This window comes from Vanessa cardui, chromosome 11 (assembly GCF_905220365.1).
Source record: "Vanessa cardui chromosome 11, ilVanCard2.1, whole genome shotgun sequence".
NCBI lineage: Eukaryota > Metazoa > Arthropoda > Insecta > Lepidoptera > Nymphalidae > Vanessa > Vanessa cardui.
The window spans coordinates 3,659,148-3,677,697 of record NC_061133.1 but is presented as its reverse complement, the minus strand read 5'-3'; the positions used below and the strand labels follow the sequence as shown (position 1 = coordinate 3,677,697).

Sequence of the window (18,550 nt, the reverse complement as noted above, 5' to 3'; positions counted from 1 at the left end):
TAATAAATTTATATATAAATTATTTTATTTATAACCGAAGTTTAATTACTTTTTATAAGCTTATTATCGTCCGTTGAAGTTTCGTGTTACTTGACGAGTTTTCTCAACTTCAGTCAATTTATTCTATAGGCAAAAATTTTACGATCACAAAGAAAACTCTGATAAGATTTGGGTCAAAATTGTATTAAATATAAGACACAAGAAGACTATATTTTCTTATTTTCTTTACATATATAATATATATACATGAAACTAGTGGCCATCCGCGGCTTCGTTCGTAGGGATTATTTGTAATGTATTAGACAGAAAAGGTACCCGTTGTCCTTTTTTGGTGTTCAAATTTGGTTTATTGTTCTGTCGTGAACACATTCATTGTATATGCACTATACTATACACAGTATAAGCTTATAACGCCAAGTTTCCGACTCCGCAAAGTAAATAAATCTTTCTTGGGGCAAGGTATCCATTTATATAATAAAATTCCGTAGACATTTTTAACTTTGCCGTTTCGTAAATTCAAATCGTTTATAAAAAATACATTGGTAAAAAAGGCTTATTATTCGATACAAGATTTTGTAGATGATAAAAAAGCGTGGAATTAATATCTGTTGACTTCCAGGCAGGATATATTAATTTAAATAATTGTATTAACTAACATGACTGTATTTTTTGAAATATTGAAAAAGAGTAACTACTGAGTTTCTTGCCGGTTATTCTCGGTAGAATCTACATTCCGAACCGGCGCGGTGGTAGCTTCACTTAATTAAGTTTATTTCGATTTTGATTTTGAAAGAGCGACAGACAAACATACCAACAGAGCCACTTTCACATTTTTAACATTTGTATAGACAACAAGTGAATATCGTGATATGACATCGATATTTATAATATCCGTAGATAATATATATTTATTAATACGTGCTTAATAGTGGCGTCAATGAAGCCTTTGCTTCGAAAGTCCTCAAGAACAGCTCCGATTTTGATGTTTTTTTTTTAAAAACTTTTGTTTTTTTATATTATTTAAAATCAGAAACCTCTTAGAGCGGGGACGGAACAATTTAATATTAAAATAAAAAAAAAAATTCCTTTTTTTTAAATATATATGTCAAGGCGATTTTCTTCACTAATTTTTTAAATAGAATTATTTAGCTAAAGAAACAGCGCATCCGTAACAACATATATATAATATTGAACGTTGCATTAGAAAGTTTTGTGAGGTATAGGTACTATTCGTACAATAGAAATTGACCTTTTTGTCGTTTATGTAGTCCCTACCTGATGAAAGAATTCAAGGTCTGAGAGCAGATGTTTGACTAGTTTTATATTTTTACTGCTTACTTCACGCAGTATTCATTTACTTTTTGGAGTAACTGCACGCTCCGTCAAGTTTAAAGTATTGATTTTTTTATTCACAGTGAATTATTTATAATAAAAATAATTTTTATCGGAGTGAATATTGTGTATCAGCATAATCGAGAAGGTATTTATTTATAAGTTAATACATATAAATATAATTGTCAACAGTATGTTAGATATTTACGTAATAATTATGGCACTAATGTTAAAGTTGTATTTGATGGATATAGTAATGATGGAACTAAAGTGTCTGAGAGAAATCGTAGATACATCGGCAATACTTCCATTGATTATTTATTTGAAGAAGACATGCCTTTAAACACAACGAAAGAGAAACTTTTAGGTAATAGCAAAAATAAAAATAGGTTTATTAATCTTCTCTGCAGAAAACTAGGCGAAAATAATATTGAGTGGAGTCAAGCCGAAAGTGATGCTGATCGATTAATTGTGCAATCTGCTATAGATTCCTCTCTTAAAGTAGTTGTTGTAGCTGAAGATATTGATGTGTTAGTTTTATTAATGGTTTTAGCACCTGATGATAAAGAAATGTTTTTTTTAAAACCACTAAAAAATAATATCTTGCAACGAGTTTACTCAACAAAAACAACATTAGAGAAATATCCAAATATTAAAAAAACCCATCTGTTTTTTATACATGCATTCACTGGATGTGATACCACATCCGCTTTCTATAACAAAGGAAAAAATAGTTTTATTAAAGTTTTTAATGATAATCAAAAATTACATGCAGCAGCAGAAAATTTTATGATTGAAAAGCAAAATGAAGAAGTGCTTTTTAATGATGGTATTGATTGTATTCTTACAATGTATGGTGCTAAAACTGCCAAATGCTTAAATGAACTGCGATATAAACGTTTCATAGCATTAGCTTCAAAAAATAAAAGCGTACAACTTAATTCCTTACCCCCGACAGAAGATGCAGCAAAACAACATATTAAAAGAGTCTACTTACAAGTTCAGCAATGGAAAAATAATTCATCGATACCACCTGAAGAATGGGGTTGGCGAAGAGAGAATTATTTAAAACCAATCAAAATGACACAACCAGCAGCACCTGACAACGTTTTAAAATTAATATTTTGCTCTTGCAAAACAGGATGCGGTTCAGCGTGTGGCTGCAGAAAAAGTGGTCTTCATTGCTCACCAGGCTGCATAGTTTGCAGTGGAAATGACTGCAGTAACCACCCACAACTTGAAGAAGATGAAGAAGTCTCCGAAATGCAAAATGATAATGAAAATTAAATGTACTTTTTTTGTATTATACATTATGAATTTTCTATGGTCAATAAAAAATTTATATTTTGGTTCACAAATTAATTCCATGTCATTACTACACAGAACAAACTTATAGATATTTTTTTATAACATTCATTAATATATTTACAAGTTTTTAATGGATATTGTATAGTAGAATTTTTTTTTGTGCATAAATATCGTTGATATTGTTTAAACAATATAAATAGTTCCGTCCCCGCTCTAAGAGGTTTCTGATTTTGAATAATATAAAAAAACAAAATTAAAAAAAAATATATATCAAAATCGGAGCTGTTCTTGAGGACTTCCGAAGATTGCCTGTTTTATGTATTCATTGACTCCACTATAAGTACAAATATATTAGGTATCTTTCAAGTTTTTTTTTTTAAACAGCATTTACGCTTTATGATTTTAAAAAGAGAAACGGAGCTGATTAATTTCTTATCCTTCATCTTCAATATTTCTTTTATAAATTGAAATTTTTACACAAAGATTGAAGTCGATCTTAATTTCGATGAAAAATGACGAAATCTTCCGCCCTTTCTTGATAAGTCCGCTACGCGTGTTGATTCAGATTTAATTTACAAGAATTTGAATTATTATTGAATCTAAAACCACTTTTGTATAGCCAATAATGAAATTGTCCAAATTAAAATACATTACCAATATTTTTTCTTTATATAAAGAAAGAAACGTTACGAACAGGTCTCCTATTAGTATATATTATACAATTTTTTTTTTATGAATTATATTTAAAGTAACGAAAATAGAAAATACCTTAATATTTAACGAAAGCCTTAATATCAAACGAATCGCTTTTTTATTTCAATAATTGATAATAATATTTAGTTTTTAATACATACAATTTAATAATTTAATTTCCTTGTTGAGGTACAGCACTATATGCATTATTATGCATATAGAGTGTGTATTTTGAACGTCAGTTTGAAAAATAACATACATCGACTGCTCTTATGAAAACAATATAATGGAAGTAAACCAATGAGAATTATATATAATAATAATAATAATAATTTGCTAATCATTATTGATTTAATGTCTCTGTTGAATATTTTATGTTATATATTTTAATTGGATTAGAAAATTATTCAGCAGATTTTTTTTTATAATCTGTTTTGCGTTCGAATCCAATACAAGATACTATAAAAAGGTGTCATTGGGACGCCTAAAGCAAGATTGATTACAGTTCCTCGCGGGGAATGGAGCATTTCATTCACTCTACATTTCAGTCTTGGAAGAATAAAATTTTCTTTACACAAGCACGGCTTAAAAAAGAAGCTTTAAATTCTGTATTTTCTAGTGACCCGCCTAGCTTCGCGTGGGTTCAATTATTAATTGGCTGTAATATTTATTCTAATCTAATCTGGAACTAAACAATTCCATTGTTCCATTCTCGTATGAAATGTATGATATCCATGTAATATCATACATTTGATACGTAATTTTCACGAAATATTAATTGAAACTGAAACACAATTATATTACGATTTTGATATAGATTGGCTATCATTATTACATAGTATAAACGCTTACCGCTGTCCGTTTCTATGCATGCTTAGATCTTTAAAATTACGCAAAGGATTTTGATGCGGCTATTTTGGGTGATTCGAAGAAGGAATTCGAGGCAGGTTGTTGTATATAATGGACAATACAGTAAAGAAACACAGATAAACAAATTCTGTAGTATATTTACTATCAGCATTGCATGCGAAGCCGGGGTGGGTCGCTAGTTAGTACAAATACATTGAAGATAGTAAGAGCAACTCTTAGAAATGAATCGATCTAGTAATGTTTTGCTTTTTTTTTAAGGTAATTGTTACATCAAAGTAAATATACACTGAATTATAAAGACAGAGATTCATTTGTTTGTCATTAATATAAATTGCATCGCCTTTTAAAAATATTTTTTCCCAGCTTTCTGAGAAGGTCAATAGTAATCCTGAAGCCGTTGGACTGTGGTGGTACAGTAGCGGTTTAAATGCAAGCTAAGCTAAGCGCTTTTGTACGGTTACGTAAACTAATCTCGCTGATCCATTTCTCGTTAACATTAATAACTATCGAATAATTTAATAGGAAACGTTTACTTGAAACTCAATTTCCAATGCAGATTAATTGTCATTAAAGTTATCCTCAGCAAAATAATGTTCATACAAATATTGCTAGCATTTTTATTTTTCTTCTGTTTGGTCCGATGTTTTTGCTAACCCTTCAGAAGTATCCTCTACTCTTAAGAAAAAGGCTTCGATCTTATCTCGCCGAGCTTCTCTGCTGCTAACGCGTGATACAAAATATTTCGCGGGATTTCGTCTGACAAATGAAAGTTAAAAAAAACATTTGTGTACACCGGTTTTAATACAACCCCTGTTCCAATACCCGGACGATTCGATGTAAAAAAGTTCATTAGTTTTCCATGTTGCCTTGGGTCTGGATGTTTGTTGCCCATCGTTACTTCCGATTTTCCATAACACAAGTGATTTGGTGTTTACATTGGGATCAGAGTAATGTATGTGATGTTATCCAGTACTTATTTATTGAGTGATCCTTGCCAGTATTTGATACCTAATTAATAGTTAAGATTCATGTGTTTGTATGGAAAGCCTGGGTAAGCTCAGCCTTTACAATAATGTATTTTAAAGTAAATCCCGTTTCGATAACATCGCAGTTAAATTAAATGCAAACATCTACTAATCAGCATGTGTAAGGGTGAAACATGACTCAAATACATTTCAATCAGCTCGAACACCTAACTAATATTAATTAACTTTACGATTCCCTATAATTAACTCGTAATTTGCATTCTGTGAAATAATTTGAATAGAAATTAATGGCATGTGACTCAATTACTACGATTATTGTCTTGCTATTTTTAGAATTAATTATAGTTAATCATGCACGAAAATTTTCGAATTATGTTATTACTGTACTCAAAAATTGAATAAAGAAATATTTAAATTGCAAAGAAAAATAGAAAAATAAATTCTTATAAGATCACTTGGTTGTCTGTCTGGGATTAACAAGACTCTATTTCTCAGTAACGTGTAGGTAGTCAGTTGAAATAAATAAAAATTACTAGACTCTTTATATTTTTAAATAATTTCGACCTCTTTAAGGCAATAATTGATTTGAAAGCTGATAGTAGACCGGGAGATGATAATGACAAAATATTTGGTCATTTGTACCAGTATGGCGGCGCCAAACGATTTGTACCACCCTGAAACTTTTTTAACTGTTCCCTGTACGATCATAAATAGAAGTCTGATAATGCCGTACATGTGGGAGGCGGCGAATGTCAGCAACATTTTTTCAAAATCCTAAGATTTTATTCGTAATTTGAATGATTTGTACCAGTATGGCCAAAAAAAATACTCCCTTGCAGTGGTATGGCGGTCATTGGGAACTGTCTGATCATCTCCTGGTCTATAGGGGTTATACCTTATTTATTTTCATTAAAATTATTTTACATTGTTTCAGATATTAACATCAGCCCAATGTTACTCGGAGCAATTGTGATATCTCTGATAAAGCTGACGGATGGTGATGTTGTCGCAGACACAACGAATGCGGTATACCAAAATGCTGTTCAGTACAAAGATATACCGGAGCCAGAACCCTTGCCCGTTTTACACGGCAACGACAGTAAATGCCGTATATCTGAATATCAGTGTTTTAATAAAAAGTGTATACCGATAAATCGATTCTGTGACGGCAGCAACGATTGTGGAGATGCTTCGGATGAACCGCGACATTGTACACGTAAGTACAACATTTAGTTCAAATTTTAAATGTGATTATTATTATTACGATTATATCTAATGGCTTGTGATACTGTTGGTTTACTATTTTTGACATCACCAACGATGAGAGAAGTACTGAAACTCGTCTGTAAGACTCGACTAAGGGACTTTCGTTTTTCTAGTAAGCGCTAAGTACATTAGTATACACTATTATACAGTCAGCGTCAAATAATTAGAGACGCTCAGGGTATTTTTCTAACGTGTTCCGTATTTTTGAGCACTTAGAATGATTGGATACCATTGGTGAGATGACTGTTACTATATTTATGGTGGTTTGACTGAGACGATCTATATGACATTTTAAACGAGTCGACCTTTTGAGCGCGTATGTTGTTGACAACAATAAGGAAACTTTGTTTTTACTGATATTATTGACTTTTTGGTTGCGTCTATTTATTTGAATACCCTGAGCGTTTCTATTTATTTGCCACTGACTGTACACATAGTACTATAGTTTTATTAGTAAATTAATACAATATATTTAATAGTGATGCATTATTCATAGTAAGATCTATTTGTGGATTTGTTTCTTTATTTATTAATAGATTTTGGAAAAATAACACATATCCTAAGATCATTTCAAAATTTTGATGTTACTACAATAACAAAAATATACTAAATCATACGGGATGCGTAGCGAATACAAAACAGAGGGATTTTGTTGTGTATGAAAAAGGTTATGAGAATCCCTTGTCTGAAATGTCATTTTTAACGAATCTCGACTTATTTCAACATGTTATGTAACAGCTGAGCGCAAAATGTGACTCGGGAGCGTTTTATTCAATTTCGCAATAGACAGATTTTAGGGGAAAAGTTTTTTTTTAATGGAATATGAATATGATGCCAGTATTTTAAACGAAAAAATGCTAGCTTTCAATTTTATAGTCGTTAAGTAGAGTTAGTGATGCGACAACTTTTAATATATTACATCGTAACGTTTTTCTTTTTTATTCTTTCGAATAAAACAGCCTTATATTTTTTGTAAGTGTAATTAACTATCCAATTTTTATCTCAATATGTTGTATCATTTTGAAGATAAACTATAAATAAATAGCGGTGACCTGAAATTATATCGTTGTTATACACAGCTATGGTTGTGTAATAATAATTAATAATAATTGTATGTAATAATACATACAATTTTTTTTCAACTTTGAGTTGATTTCACGCCTCCAAAATAAAATCAATGATTCGAAATTCCGGCTTAAAACCCCGGTAATGTTTTAGAAATCAACTATACGCCACTTAGAACAATAATAAAACCATTGGCTTAGAGCCTTTAATGCCTAAGCCATAAAGGTATGTCTGAAATGCCTGACATTTCTGAATGTACCTTCAAAAATATTGACGAAAGTTTATTTAATTAGGCCTTAATATAATTATTAATTATATATCTTTATTGTATAACAGAGTCTAGTTGAATAGTTGACTTAATATAGTTATTAATGATATATTTTTATAGTATTACAGAGTCGAGTTGAATAGTTGACAAGATAATTCGATTGATAAGCTAAAATTGTATATACCTACTTATCTCGATACATTATATAAAACAAAAGCGATTTCAGTGTCTATCTACAAGAAATTACTGTTTCCAAATTAAATATTACATCCTTTGAGTCTAGGGTACTTAACAGTAACAGCTTGTAAATTTCCCACTAATGATCTATGGCCTCTTCTCGCTATGATACGAAGATTTAAGGTCTATTTCACCATGCTGCACCGATACGGGTTCGTGGGTATGCAAGTGGCCAAATTTCATTCCTTGGAATTCGAGATGAATTATAACACAAATTAAACAAATTAATATTCAGTAGTACTTGACTGGATTAGAACCTGCAATCATCGGTTGAGATACACGCGTTTATAACTACTGGGCTATCTGGGGCACTCTTTGTTTATCAAAACTAAATTATTGTTATACTTTAATATAATGTTATTTTAAACGAAGATAACTATTGCCAATGGCCAGCCGAGCGCATACGCTTCATGCCCTATTTTATTCAATTTCATAACGGACGGGCAACAGCCCCAGATTGAGCGTTCTATTGAAAATGCTATTTCCATTTTAGTTACTAGATAATATAGTTGTCAGCTAACTTGTCATATTATGTGAATAATATAGTAGATGGTGATTTCACTTCAGTTATAGGGTAGCTGCATTATATTAAAGAATTTCTTAAAATATAATTTATTTGGATAAACGTATATTAAGTCCTATAGTAGCATAAGAATAGAAAGCTGTAAATAAATTTTCAGTATTTCCTAGATAATGGCCATTTTCGGTCCTCCCAATCTCCCGTGTCTATAATCTTGAAATAATTTGGAGTTTATACAAAATAACAATTTCTGAATTCTAGGCCACATAATCATAACCGCAAAATTTACAGTATTTCATTGAGAATGAAATACTGTAAACAACCATTTTCAGTCCTCCTAAAAATTTAAGATAAGCAAAATAACAATTTCTGAATTTTTGTACCACAAAATCATAATCACCATAATCATATAAAAATAATAAATACGTATAAATCAATGTATTAATCTGCTTGCTTGTTTGGTCATTTCGATATTTACAATGATGTAAATTTATTCCTGCTACCTAATTTATTCGGGCGTGACTTTTCAATTTCGGTGAAGGTTTTGGTATTGACCCTTTTTTGAAGGTATTAGAAATGATTCAAATTGTCTGAGGGGTAAAACTTTCGCAACTTTTTATTATTTTAATATGAAACACAGTTTTCAATTTCAATTGAAAGTATTCAAACTTGTAATGGTACTGTTGAAACAAATATTTGTAGCTGTCAGGCGTACTTATAATGTTTACTTTAAAATTTTTTATGTCTTATTATAATGTATGGAATTAAGAGAAATTATTCGTAACGTAATATAAAGATCCTTTATGAAACAATTAAGGTATATATTTGGGGTTTATTTAGATTAGTAGCTGCAAAGTTCTTTTATTTATTCATTTAATTTATTCATTTAATTTAAATTTATTCATTTAAACATACGTAAATCTAATAGCACGTATCCACCTGTAATGAATCTCGGAGTTGATAAGGCCAACACAGCTGAAACCATTTGTAATCTCTTTGCTAAACATTTTTCTTCCGTATATGAAGTCGACAACTTAACTAGTACTGATTCTATCGATACTTGCAGCACTTACAATGAAGTTCATCACTTTGAATTTACTCGTGAAGAGGTATTTAAAAGATTAAAAAGACTCGACCAAAGTAAGGGAGCTGGACCTGATGACATTCCCCCTATATTCTTAACCAAATGTGCTAAACAGATTTCCATACCACTAACGATTATTTACAACAAATCGTTAAGAGATGGGTGCTTTCCCGACATCTGGAAGTTATGCAGAATTGTCCCAATCTATAAATCAGGTAAGAGAAACCTAATAAGCAACTATCGTCCCATTTCAATAATATCTACGATGGCAAAAGTTTTCGAGTCTATTGTGTATCCTCATATTTATAATCACGCTAAATATTCTCTAAGCGAAAAACAACATGGATTTATAGTGAAACGGTCAACAATTACGAATTTGCTAATATATGTAACAGACATTGTCGGAAATGTTGATCATGGCCATCAGGTGGATGCTATCTATACAGATTTTTCTAAAGCTTTCGATAAAGTAAACCACACATTACTATTACAAAAGCTCTCAGCATATGGAATATCAAATCCATTACTAAATTGGTGCAAATCATATCTGTTAGGACGATCTTCTATTGTGGTACTCGATGGATATCAATCTGACTCTTTTGTTAATCATTCTGGTGTCCCTCAGGGATCGAACTTGGGTCCTTTATTTTTTAACATTTTCATAAATGACATAGTGAACATATCTAATAATAGTAGTATGAGCCTGTTTGCGGATGACCTAAAATTGACGCGAGTCATAAAGGATGTAAGGGATCAATATCTTCTACAGGAAGATCTAAACCGGTTAACTAAATGGTGTAGCACGAACAAATTGTATCTCAATGTCGAGAAATGTGTCCATATAAAATTTACACGCAAAAAAAAATATTTTTCCGTCCAAATATTTCATTAATGGAAGATTATTATCCGAAACTAATAATATTAGAGATCTCGGTGTCATCATGGACAGTTGTCTTAGTTTTATTCCCCACATTGATCGTAGTCTGGAACTAGCTAACAGATCTCTTGGTTTTGTTATGCGCAGCACTAAAGGCTTCAAGAATACTGCAACAATTTTTAAGATCTTTATCAGTCTTGTCCGTGGTAAACTGGAATACTGTAATGTTATTTGGTCACCTTATAAAAAAATCCATACCACAAGGATTGAAAACATTCAAAAACGTTTCTTGCGGCAAATATCATATAGATTTAAACTAAATCTTAAAAATTATAATGACAGCTTAAAGTGCTTCAACATATTTAGCCTTGAAACTAGAAGAAAAACTCTATCTTTAATGTTTCTTTTTAAACTTTTAAACAACAAAATTGACTGTCCAGATCTCTTAAATAGATTTCTATTTCGAGTTCCATCAAAAGTACCACGATATCCTTGCAAACTATTTCAAGTTGCTACATACAGGACTCAGTTAGGTAAAAATTCACCAATTCCCAGAATGTTGACATTATATAATCAAACCGCTAAAGAAATCAATAATTTAGATATATGTCATGATAAACAGGTACAATTTAGACAAAAAATTTTGGCCTACTTCTCAAGTCATTAAATGCATGCACTATTAAAATTAAGTTATACTTAGATGTCGAATTAATTACTTAAATATTTGTTGACAGACTTTTTTTTTAAATATGCATATATAAGTACTCCATTTTTCCTAATTATTATTAATTTATTCCCAATATTACATATTTTATAATGAAATAATCATAATAATATAATAACCAAAGACAATGTATATAATAATAGTGTTTAATTTCGTGGTAATTGTATATTATAATATTATCGAATATGTTAATGTTTAATTGTTATGTAATGTAATTGTTTTATTGAATAATGTAAAAGATTTCTTGAATTTTTAATCATTATTGTTTCTTAATTCAAATTTTGTATTCTTAATTTATTTGTAATAATGTAAAAGATTTCTTGTGTTTTTTAATCATTATTGTTTCTTAATTTAAATTTTGATACACTACAATATATATATTTGCATGATGTGATAACCTATAATTAAAAGAACATTTAAGTCATTGTCATTAGCTTTATAATATAATGCATGTAATAATGTTACTTTTGTTGGTTATCCAAATAAATAAATAAATAAATAAATAAATTTACTGACATTTATTCTGTTGCTGAAAAAAATGTTATTTCTTTAGATTTAGCATTAATAAAGTATTTAATTTTCAACAATAATTTGATATTCTCATGTCCCATATTTCTTATATCTAATATCTGTTTTGATTGAAACAAAAAAAAAAAAAAAAACGCCTTCATCTATACGAATATTTAAAGGAGGTAAAATTTGGTCATATGGATAATCTCCTGAACTATTGTTCATATTTAACAAAAATGTCAAAATTATTCTTGAGTCCTATATAAATTTTATTTACGTCATATTATTTTCTTTATTATTAAACTGAACTAAACGTCTTCTTTATATATGTCACCGTAAGATTACAAAATTCGTTAGATTACAATTTGTCTCGTCAGATTGTAAATTGTCGAAATATTTTGAACTGTAAAATATGATTGCAATTTAACGTATTATTTTTCACTATATTGTAATTCTAATAAACATCAACGCTGGACAGGTAGACTTGGTTAGATATAAATATATATGACATATGATGTAACGTCAGCTCTGGTAAATTACGTACTCCAAACAATTCTCGAGGAAAATAATGTTTTTGTTTTCACAACACAGTTTGAATTAACTACAAAAACCCACTTTAATTTCACTTCCGAAGTTACGATAACAACTTTGCCGCCACTCAGGGAACTATTTTTTCCCGAACTTACAATTAATAGTAGCCTCTGTGTGGTTGTGATGTGGGTCTTGAAATTTATAACACACGAGTGTAATTTTGTTATTAAAAAATAGTTATTTAGTAATTAAGCTTTTTTATTTCATTGGCAGTATGGCCCACTTCGTGTGCGTTCGGATTTAACAAAAAAACTATTTTGGTAGCCTAAGTTACTTAAGCGTCTTGTTGCGTTATTACATCTGCCAGTGCACGTCCCGTCAAAATCGGTCCAGTCGTTTGAGAGATTAGTAGTAACAAACAGACAGACAGGCTGACAAACATTGAAAATAATGTTATTTTCATTTATAGTACCGTGTATACATGCATATGCATATAGTAAAATGCGGTTATTTTACTATTGCAAAGAGACACTCCAAATCCAATATGTATAGAAGATTGAGATATTTCTTTAAAAAATATTATATTTTGTTTAATTCATATATATATCAAAAACAACACATAAACATTATCAGCTTTATATAAAAATACTTTTAAGTGTTAATGTATAGGTACAATGATTCAGTAACGCAGTCTTCTTCTTCCGAATGTTAAATCAATAAAATCTCACTGCAAATAACGTTTAACAAAGAGGTCGCATAGCCAAATAATGTTTAGGAAGAAATAAATAGTTATCCAGTTGCTCAGTTGCTCTTAAAAAACACTGAAAACAGAGATGTTAATTAAAAGCTAACATTAACATCAATCTTAAAGTCTATATTTTGATTTAATTATATCTACTTACTCCATAAAATGAAAGGTGTAATGTATACATATAATAAAATTGGAGTGTCTGTTCGTAATATTAAAATAGCCCCTTTTAACTCTATGCATATGTATTTATAAACGGTACTCAGTTTTTGTCGGTATGTTTGTTCCGGCTAATCTCCGGCTGTACCGATTTTGACGGGACTTTCACTGTCAGATAACTTATATAACAGGGAGTAACTAAGGCTACAATATTTTTTTTGTTAAATTCAAACGCGTACAAGGTCACGGGCACAGCTAGTTATTATTAAAAAAACGACAGACTAAGTACGAATCAAGGTTGCTTAAAATGGTAGCGTACAATATGTGTCATATTGGTGTCACATTGAGGGTAGATCAATATTGAACAGGTTGAACTTGCATTTGCGGTTGAGGCCTTATTGAGGTTAGTAAGCAAATAAAGTTATTCTTTTTTTGAATCTGTATAAATTTTAATATCGTATTATATCTCTTAACAAAATGATATGTAGGTTACAATAAAAAGTATTTATTGTTTTTTTCGGACTATACGTAGAACATGAACTGGATATCATAAGGTCAGATATTAGTGCTTATCTATACGGTGAATGAATTATACATTATTATACCAATTTATTTTGCGGAGGAATTAGGACCGTGTTAGTTAGGAAGGCCTTGAGCATGGACGTGGAAGGATATAGTGGAAGGGAATCAAAGAAAGGATGGATGGATTGTGTGAAAGACAAGGCTGGAAAGTTACTTGTGAGATGACGTCAGACAAAGAAGTATGAAAGGAGAAGACACGCTGAGTCGACCCCAAATAAAATTAGAATAAGGGCAAGAGGACGATATTATTATCAATTGTAATGATTTAATTAAATTAATGTTAAAACCCCTACTTGTAGGATAACTCGTTGCTATTCTGTATTTTCAATGAATCATTTACCAAAGTGTAAAGCAGTAAGAATGAAATTATAATGTTGGTGATTTTTTTGAAAGATTATTGGCCTGGCCTGTAAATTACCCATTGCTGTCCTGGGCCTCTTCTCCCTTTGAGGTGAAGGTTTGCAGTCTATTCCACGACGCGCTAATGGTGGTTTATGGAGACACAGGTGATTGAATTTCATTAAAATTAGACACATGCAGGTTGATGGTGTTTTCCATTTCCGCCTCGCCGAATTACAAACACAAATTGAGCACATGAAAATTCAGTGGTGTTGAACCCACAATCATCAGTTAAGATGCACGCGTTTAAACCACTGGACCTTATCGCCTATCAACTGATGACATCTAATAGAATTTATATATTTTAAATAAATTGGGTGCAAAAATGTCATTTATTTTATTAAGAGTTACGTTTTAACATAGAACCCGACTAAGATAAATTGCTCTGAAGTTTTAACATGTTCTCCTATTATACAATATACTGACCTACTTTTCATTATTGTAGGATTGTATTCAAACGTGATTGATAATTTTTGAAGTGAAAATAGAAATTGAAATAGCGTTCATGCAAATAAAGATTGTATTTTAAATCCATTGCTTTTGTTATCCTTTTCATATTCATATGTAAATCATAACAAATATTTTATTCTAATAGGCTCTCACAGTAACTTTGAAACGTTATTTTAATTAAATTACACATTACATACTATTGAATACAATTAAACTATTATTTACTAGCGACCCGCCCCGACTTCGCACGGGTTTTTGATATGTGTCGTTATAATATGACTAAATTACATAAAATAGTTACAAATTATAGCCTATGTGTTAATCTGATGTATAATCTATATAACTGTAAAATTTCACCCAAATCCGTTCAGTAGTTTTTCCGTGAAAGAGTAACAAACATACATATATCCATCTTCACAAATTTTCACCTTTATAATATTATAAAGTTTGATTCTATATAAAAATCAAATAATTTTAAATCTTTTTATCACTAGTGAATATTTAACCCGTAAAATACAAATTTAATAAATACATCGGTACAGTAAATATATTTACCAATTTTATTACTATGATTATATTTCTATATATATAATATATCGACGTATCCGACAGGCTTATCAGGTCCGATCACCCGCATTAATATTCCGACGCTTATCTACAAATACCACAAATTCAGTACTAAAAATGAAATTAATAATTTATATACTATTATGAATAACAAAAATCGTAACGTTTATTAGGATTTCTAGTCTAAAAATGTTAGTTTTAAGTTTTCAGGAAGACCCTTTCGAGAACACATTATTTTAACAGAAGATAGTTTTATTTTATTTCTGTTTCTAAATCATTGGCAGTAATATAAAATATCGTAAACAAATCTCATGTCGGATAAAAATCTGCCACGTATTTAGGAATTCATTCATTCATCACAAACAGTGTGATGAAATAAGATTCAAAATAGTCTCCTCAAAAGCGGAATCCTAAGTAAACTAATGTATCTACGTAATTGTTCCACAATTCCGGTAACGTTTCTTTACTCGAGCTGATATGGTCCAGTGGTTAGAACGCGTGCATTTTAACCGATGATTGCGGGTCCAAACCCAGGTAAGCACCACTATATATATATGTGCTTAATTGTGTTTATAATTTCTTCGTGCTCGGCGGTGAAGGAAAACATCGTGAGGAAACCTGCATGTGTCTAATTTCAGCGAAATTCTGTCACACGTTCATTCCACCAACCCCCGCATTGGAACAGTGTGGTGGATTATGTTCCAAACCCTCTTCTTAATAGAAGAGGAGGCCTTTTCCCAGCAGTGGGAAATTTATTTTACTCAAGTAAAATTTAAGTTTTATCTTTACCGTTATATGGTTACATAATTCGAATTCCAGTTCAAATTCTGCTGAAAAGTTGAAACATAACTAATCCCTTTCACGAGCACCTGATTCATCTCAGTGACCTCTTTACAGTCAGACCGCGATCAATTGCTATCAAACTTTACCTACATTTCTACTTCTTATTCTACAAAATTTAATATTTTATTTCCTTGGTAGATCGGAAACGAAATCGAAACTTTATAATAAATATTTCGTTGTATAGAATAACGATTTCTCTTGTGCATTATTTTTACATTTAAAATTGAAATCTGACTATCAATTCCTTTAGGATTTTCTTTTCCTGAAAGGATGTATCCTTTTTAAATATAACATCACTACATATTATGAAACAAAGTCCGCGTCTTTTGTCTGTATGTTCGCGATAAACTCTAAAACTACTGAACGGATTTTCATGCGGTTTTCATTTATAGACAAAGTGATTCATAAGGAAGGTCAACGTATATAATTAAGTAACGTAAATATTATATTAGTATTTTGTGTAAATAATCTTAAATAGAAAGACAATTGTTAAACATATATTAAGGATAAATACAAAAAAAAAAAGTAAAAATATTAAAAAGAAAAAATTATATCCATCCGTGTGAAACCGAGATGGGCGGCTAATTTATGTATAAGATCTAGATAGTATATATTAGGGTTGTTGAGGAAGTGATTATGAGGAAGAGGAGGAGGAAGAGGATTTGTCGAACGCAAATTTAGAGGATGCGGATGAGGATGAGGATATTTTCGAGAAAGAGGATGCGCATGAGGATGAGGATATTTTTCGAGAAAGAGGATGCGGATGAGGAAGCGATAGAGAGAGCGGATTAGGAAGATAGGAAATTATAAATACTGACCCAACCGAAACGCCGTTGTCCTGTCTGTACATAACATGCATACACTAAAAAAAAATAAACTATTCTCGAAACACACAATAAAGAATCATCAAAATCGTTCCAGCAATTATGAAGGAGTTCAAACAACACAAGCACTCAAAAAATATGAAAGAATACTACAATTTATTTTAGGAATTAAAATGATATATAATAAGAATGCAGTCTTTATATCTTTATTAATTACCTAAGTCAAATATTTTATTAATCAAAATAAAGGAATTGAATACTAATAAATAATCAAAATTAATTATAGGGGGGTTATTTTTTATAAAAAATAATTTGGACGTTTCCCCTATAACCGGTTTCTTAGCTCATCATATACTAATCCAGCATTGCTAAAACGTCGTTCGCTGGTCATACTTGATGGAGGAGAAGATAGGTATTACCGTACAGTGCCGTAAAGCTCCCAAATATTTCGGATCATTTTTCAACCATAGAGGACTGTGTTCATGCATATTAATTAGTTTTTCGTTAATGTCGTTATTTAATAGTAGCTTTAGTACCACGCACCTCTCTTCTATTAGTAAACATGAAAGCGGTGGCTGCGAGGCAGGATGTGTCTACTACAGCTCCAGATTCCTCATAAATTGTTCTTAAATTTTGAGGAAGCGATAGCGGAAGAGGATTTTTAATTTTGATTTATGAGGATGCGGTATCGGTTGAGGAACCTAAAATATTGCGGATCTTTGCATTATGAGGAAGCGGAAGAGGAATCCTCAGCAACCCTAGTATATATAATAATTAAACATCGAATTCGATGGACGCTTTAATAATTATTTTACAATAATGATTTAAGCGAGGCGTACTTCCATGACATTGATTGAATTATGTAACACTATCAAAACAGACAATATGACATTTATTTTGGAAAGCCATTGCATTGGTATACTATTGAGGCTTCATTTATAAGAGACAAAATATACATACACGTGAGTGAAATTAATCATACGTAAACACGTGAAAACAATTAACATCTTTAGCTTTATTCATTTCATTACTGGTTTGAAGTAAAATATTCTTATGTATAGACTGATTGAATTGCTAAGGCATGCCCCTTTAATTTCATGTATGAAAGTAATTAATTTAACTTAAAGGGTTGTGTACTACCCTTATAGTGTAATTCAAATTTTGGTTCTTCTCAAGCAATCCCCAAATCTTTTCTCGTTCGTCCCAAGCAAGTCTTTGGAAAGTATAAAGTTATAAGTAATCTTTACTAAAAATCAAACTTAAAAATTTACTATAATTAAATGGATTTAAAAGGGTGCTTTCTAATCGTCAATTTACAATTAACATTGGAAATGTATCATATAGCACTTTCTTTATTTATTTTTAATCAAAATTATATGTGTATAATAATGATCCTATACAATTCAATATAAGAGTATATCAAAAAACGAAAAATACTTCAAGCTATTTCAACATGTGAGCCGAATTAAATTAAAACCCTTTTTTACATGAGGTTTAAAATTATGTAAATTTAAAATTAGAAGACCTATTTACGTAACTGGTCCATCCTTCTTCATGGAGACTCAAGAGCCGACGCTTATCTAGTTCAAAGACTATAGCGAGCCCATTTAGTGGGACACTGCCGGCTAGCGTCTTAGCCGTAATACAGGATAGTGTATCGGACGACCGATTTTCATGATTATTTCTCTAGGAAAAATTTTAGTAGCA

The 18,550-nt window shown here is 30.7% G+C and overlaps 1 protein-coding gene across 1 annotated transcript in view; it reads left to right on the top strand.

Moving 5' to 3' along the window:
• Positions 1-18,550, top strand: part of LOC124533342 — a 152,081-nt gene that overhangs the window by 22,994 nt on the left and 110,537 nt on the right. The window contains exon 2 of the mRNA XM_047108550.1: positions 6,124-6,405. Coding sequence (XP_046964506.1) covers positions 6,124-6,405 — 282 coding nt within the window. The remainder of the gene's footprint in view (positions 1-6,123; positions 6,406-18,550) is intronic.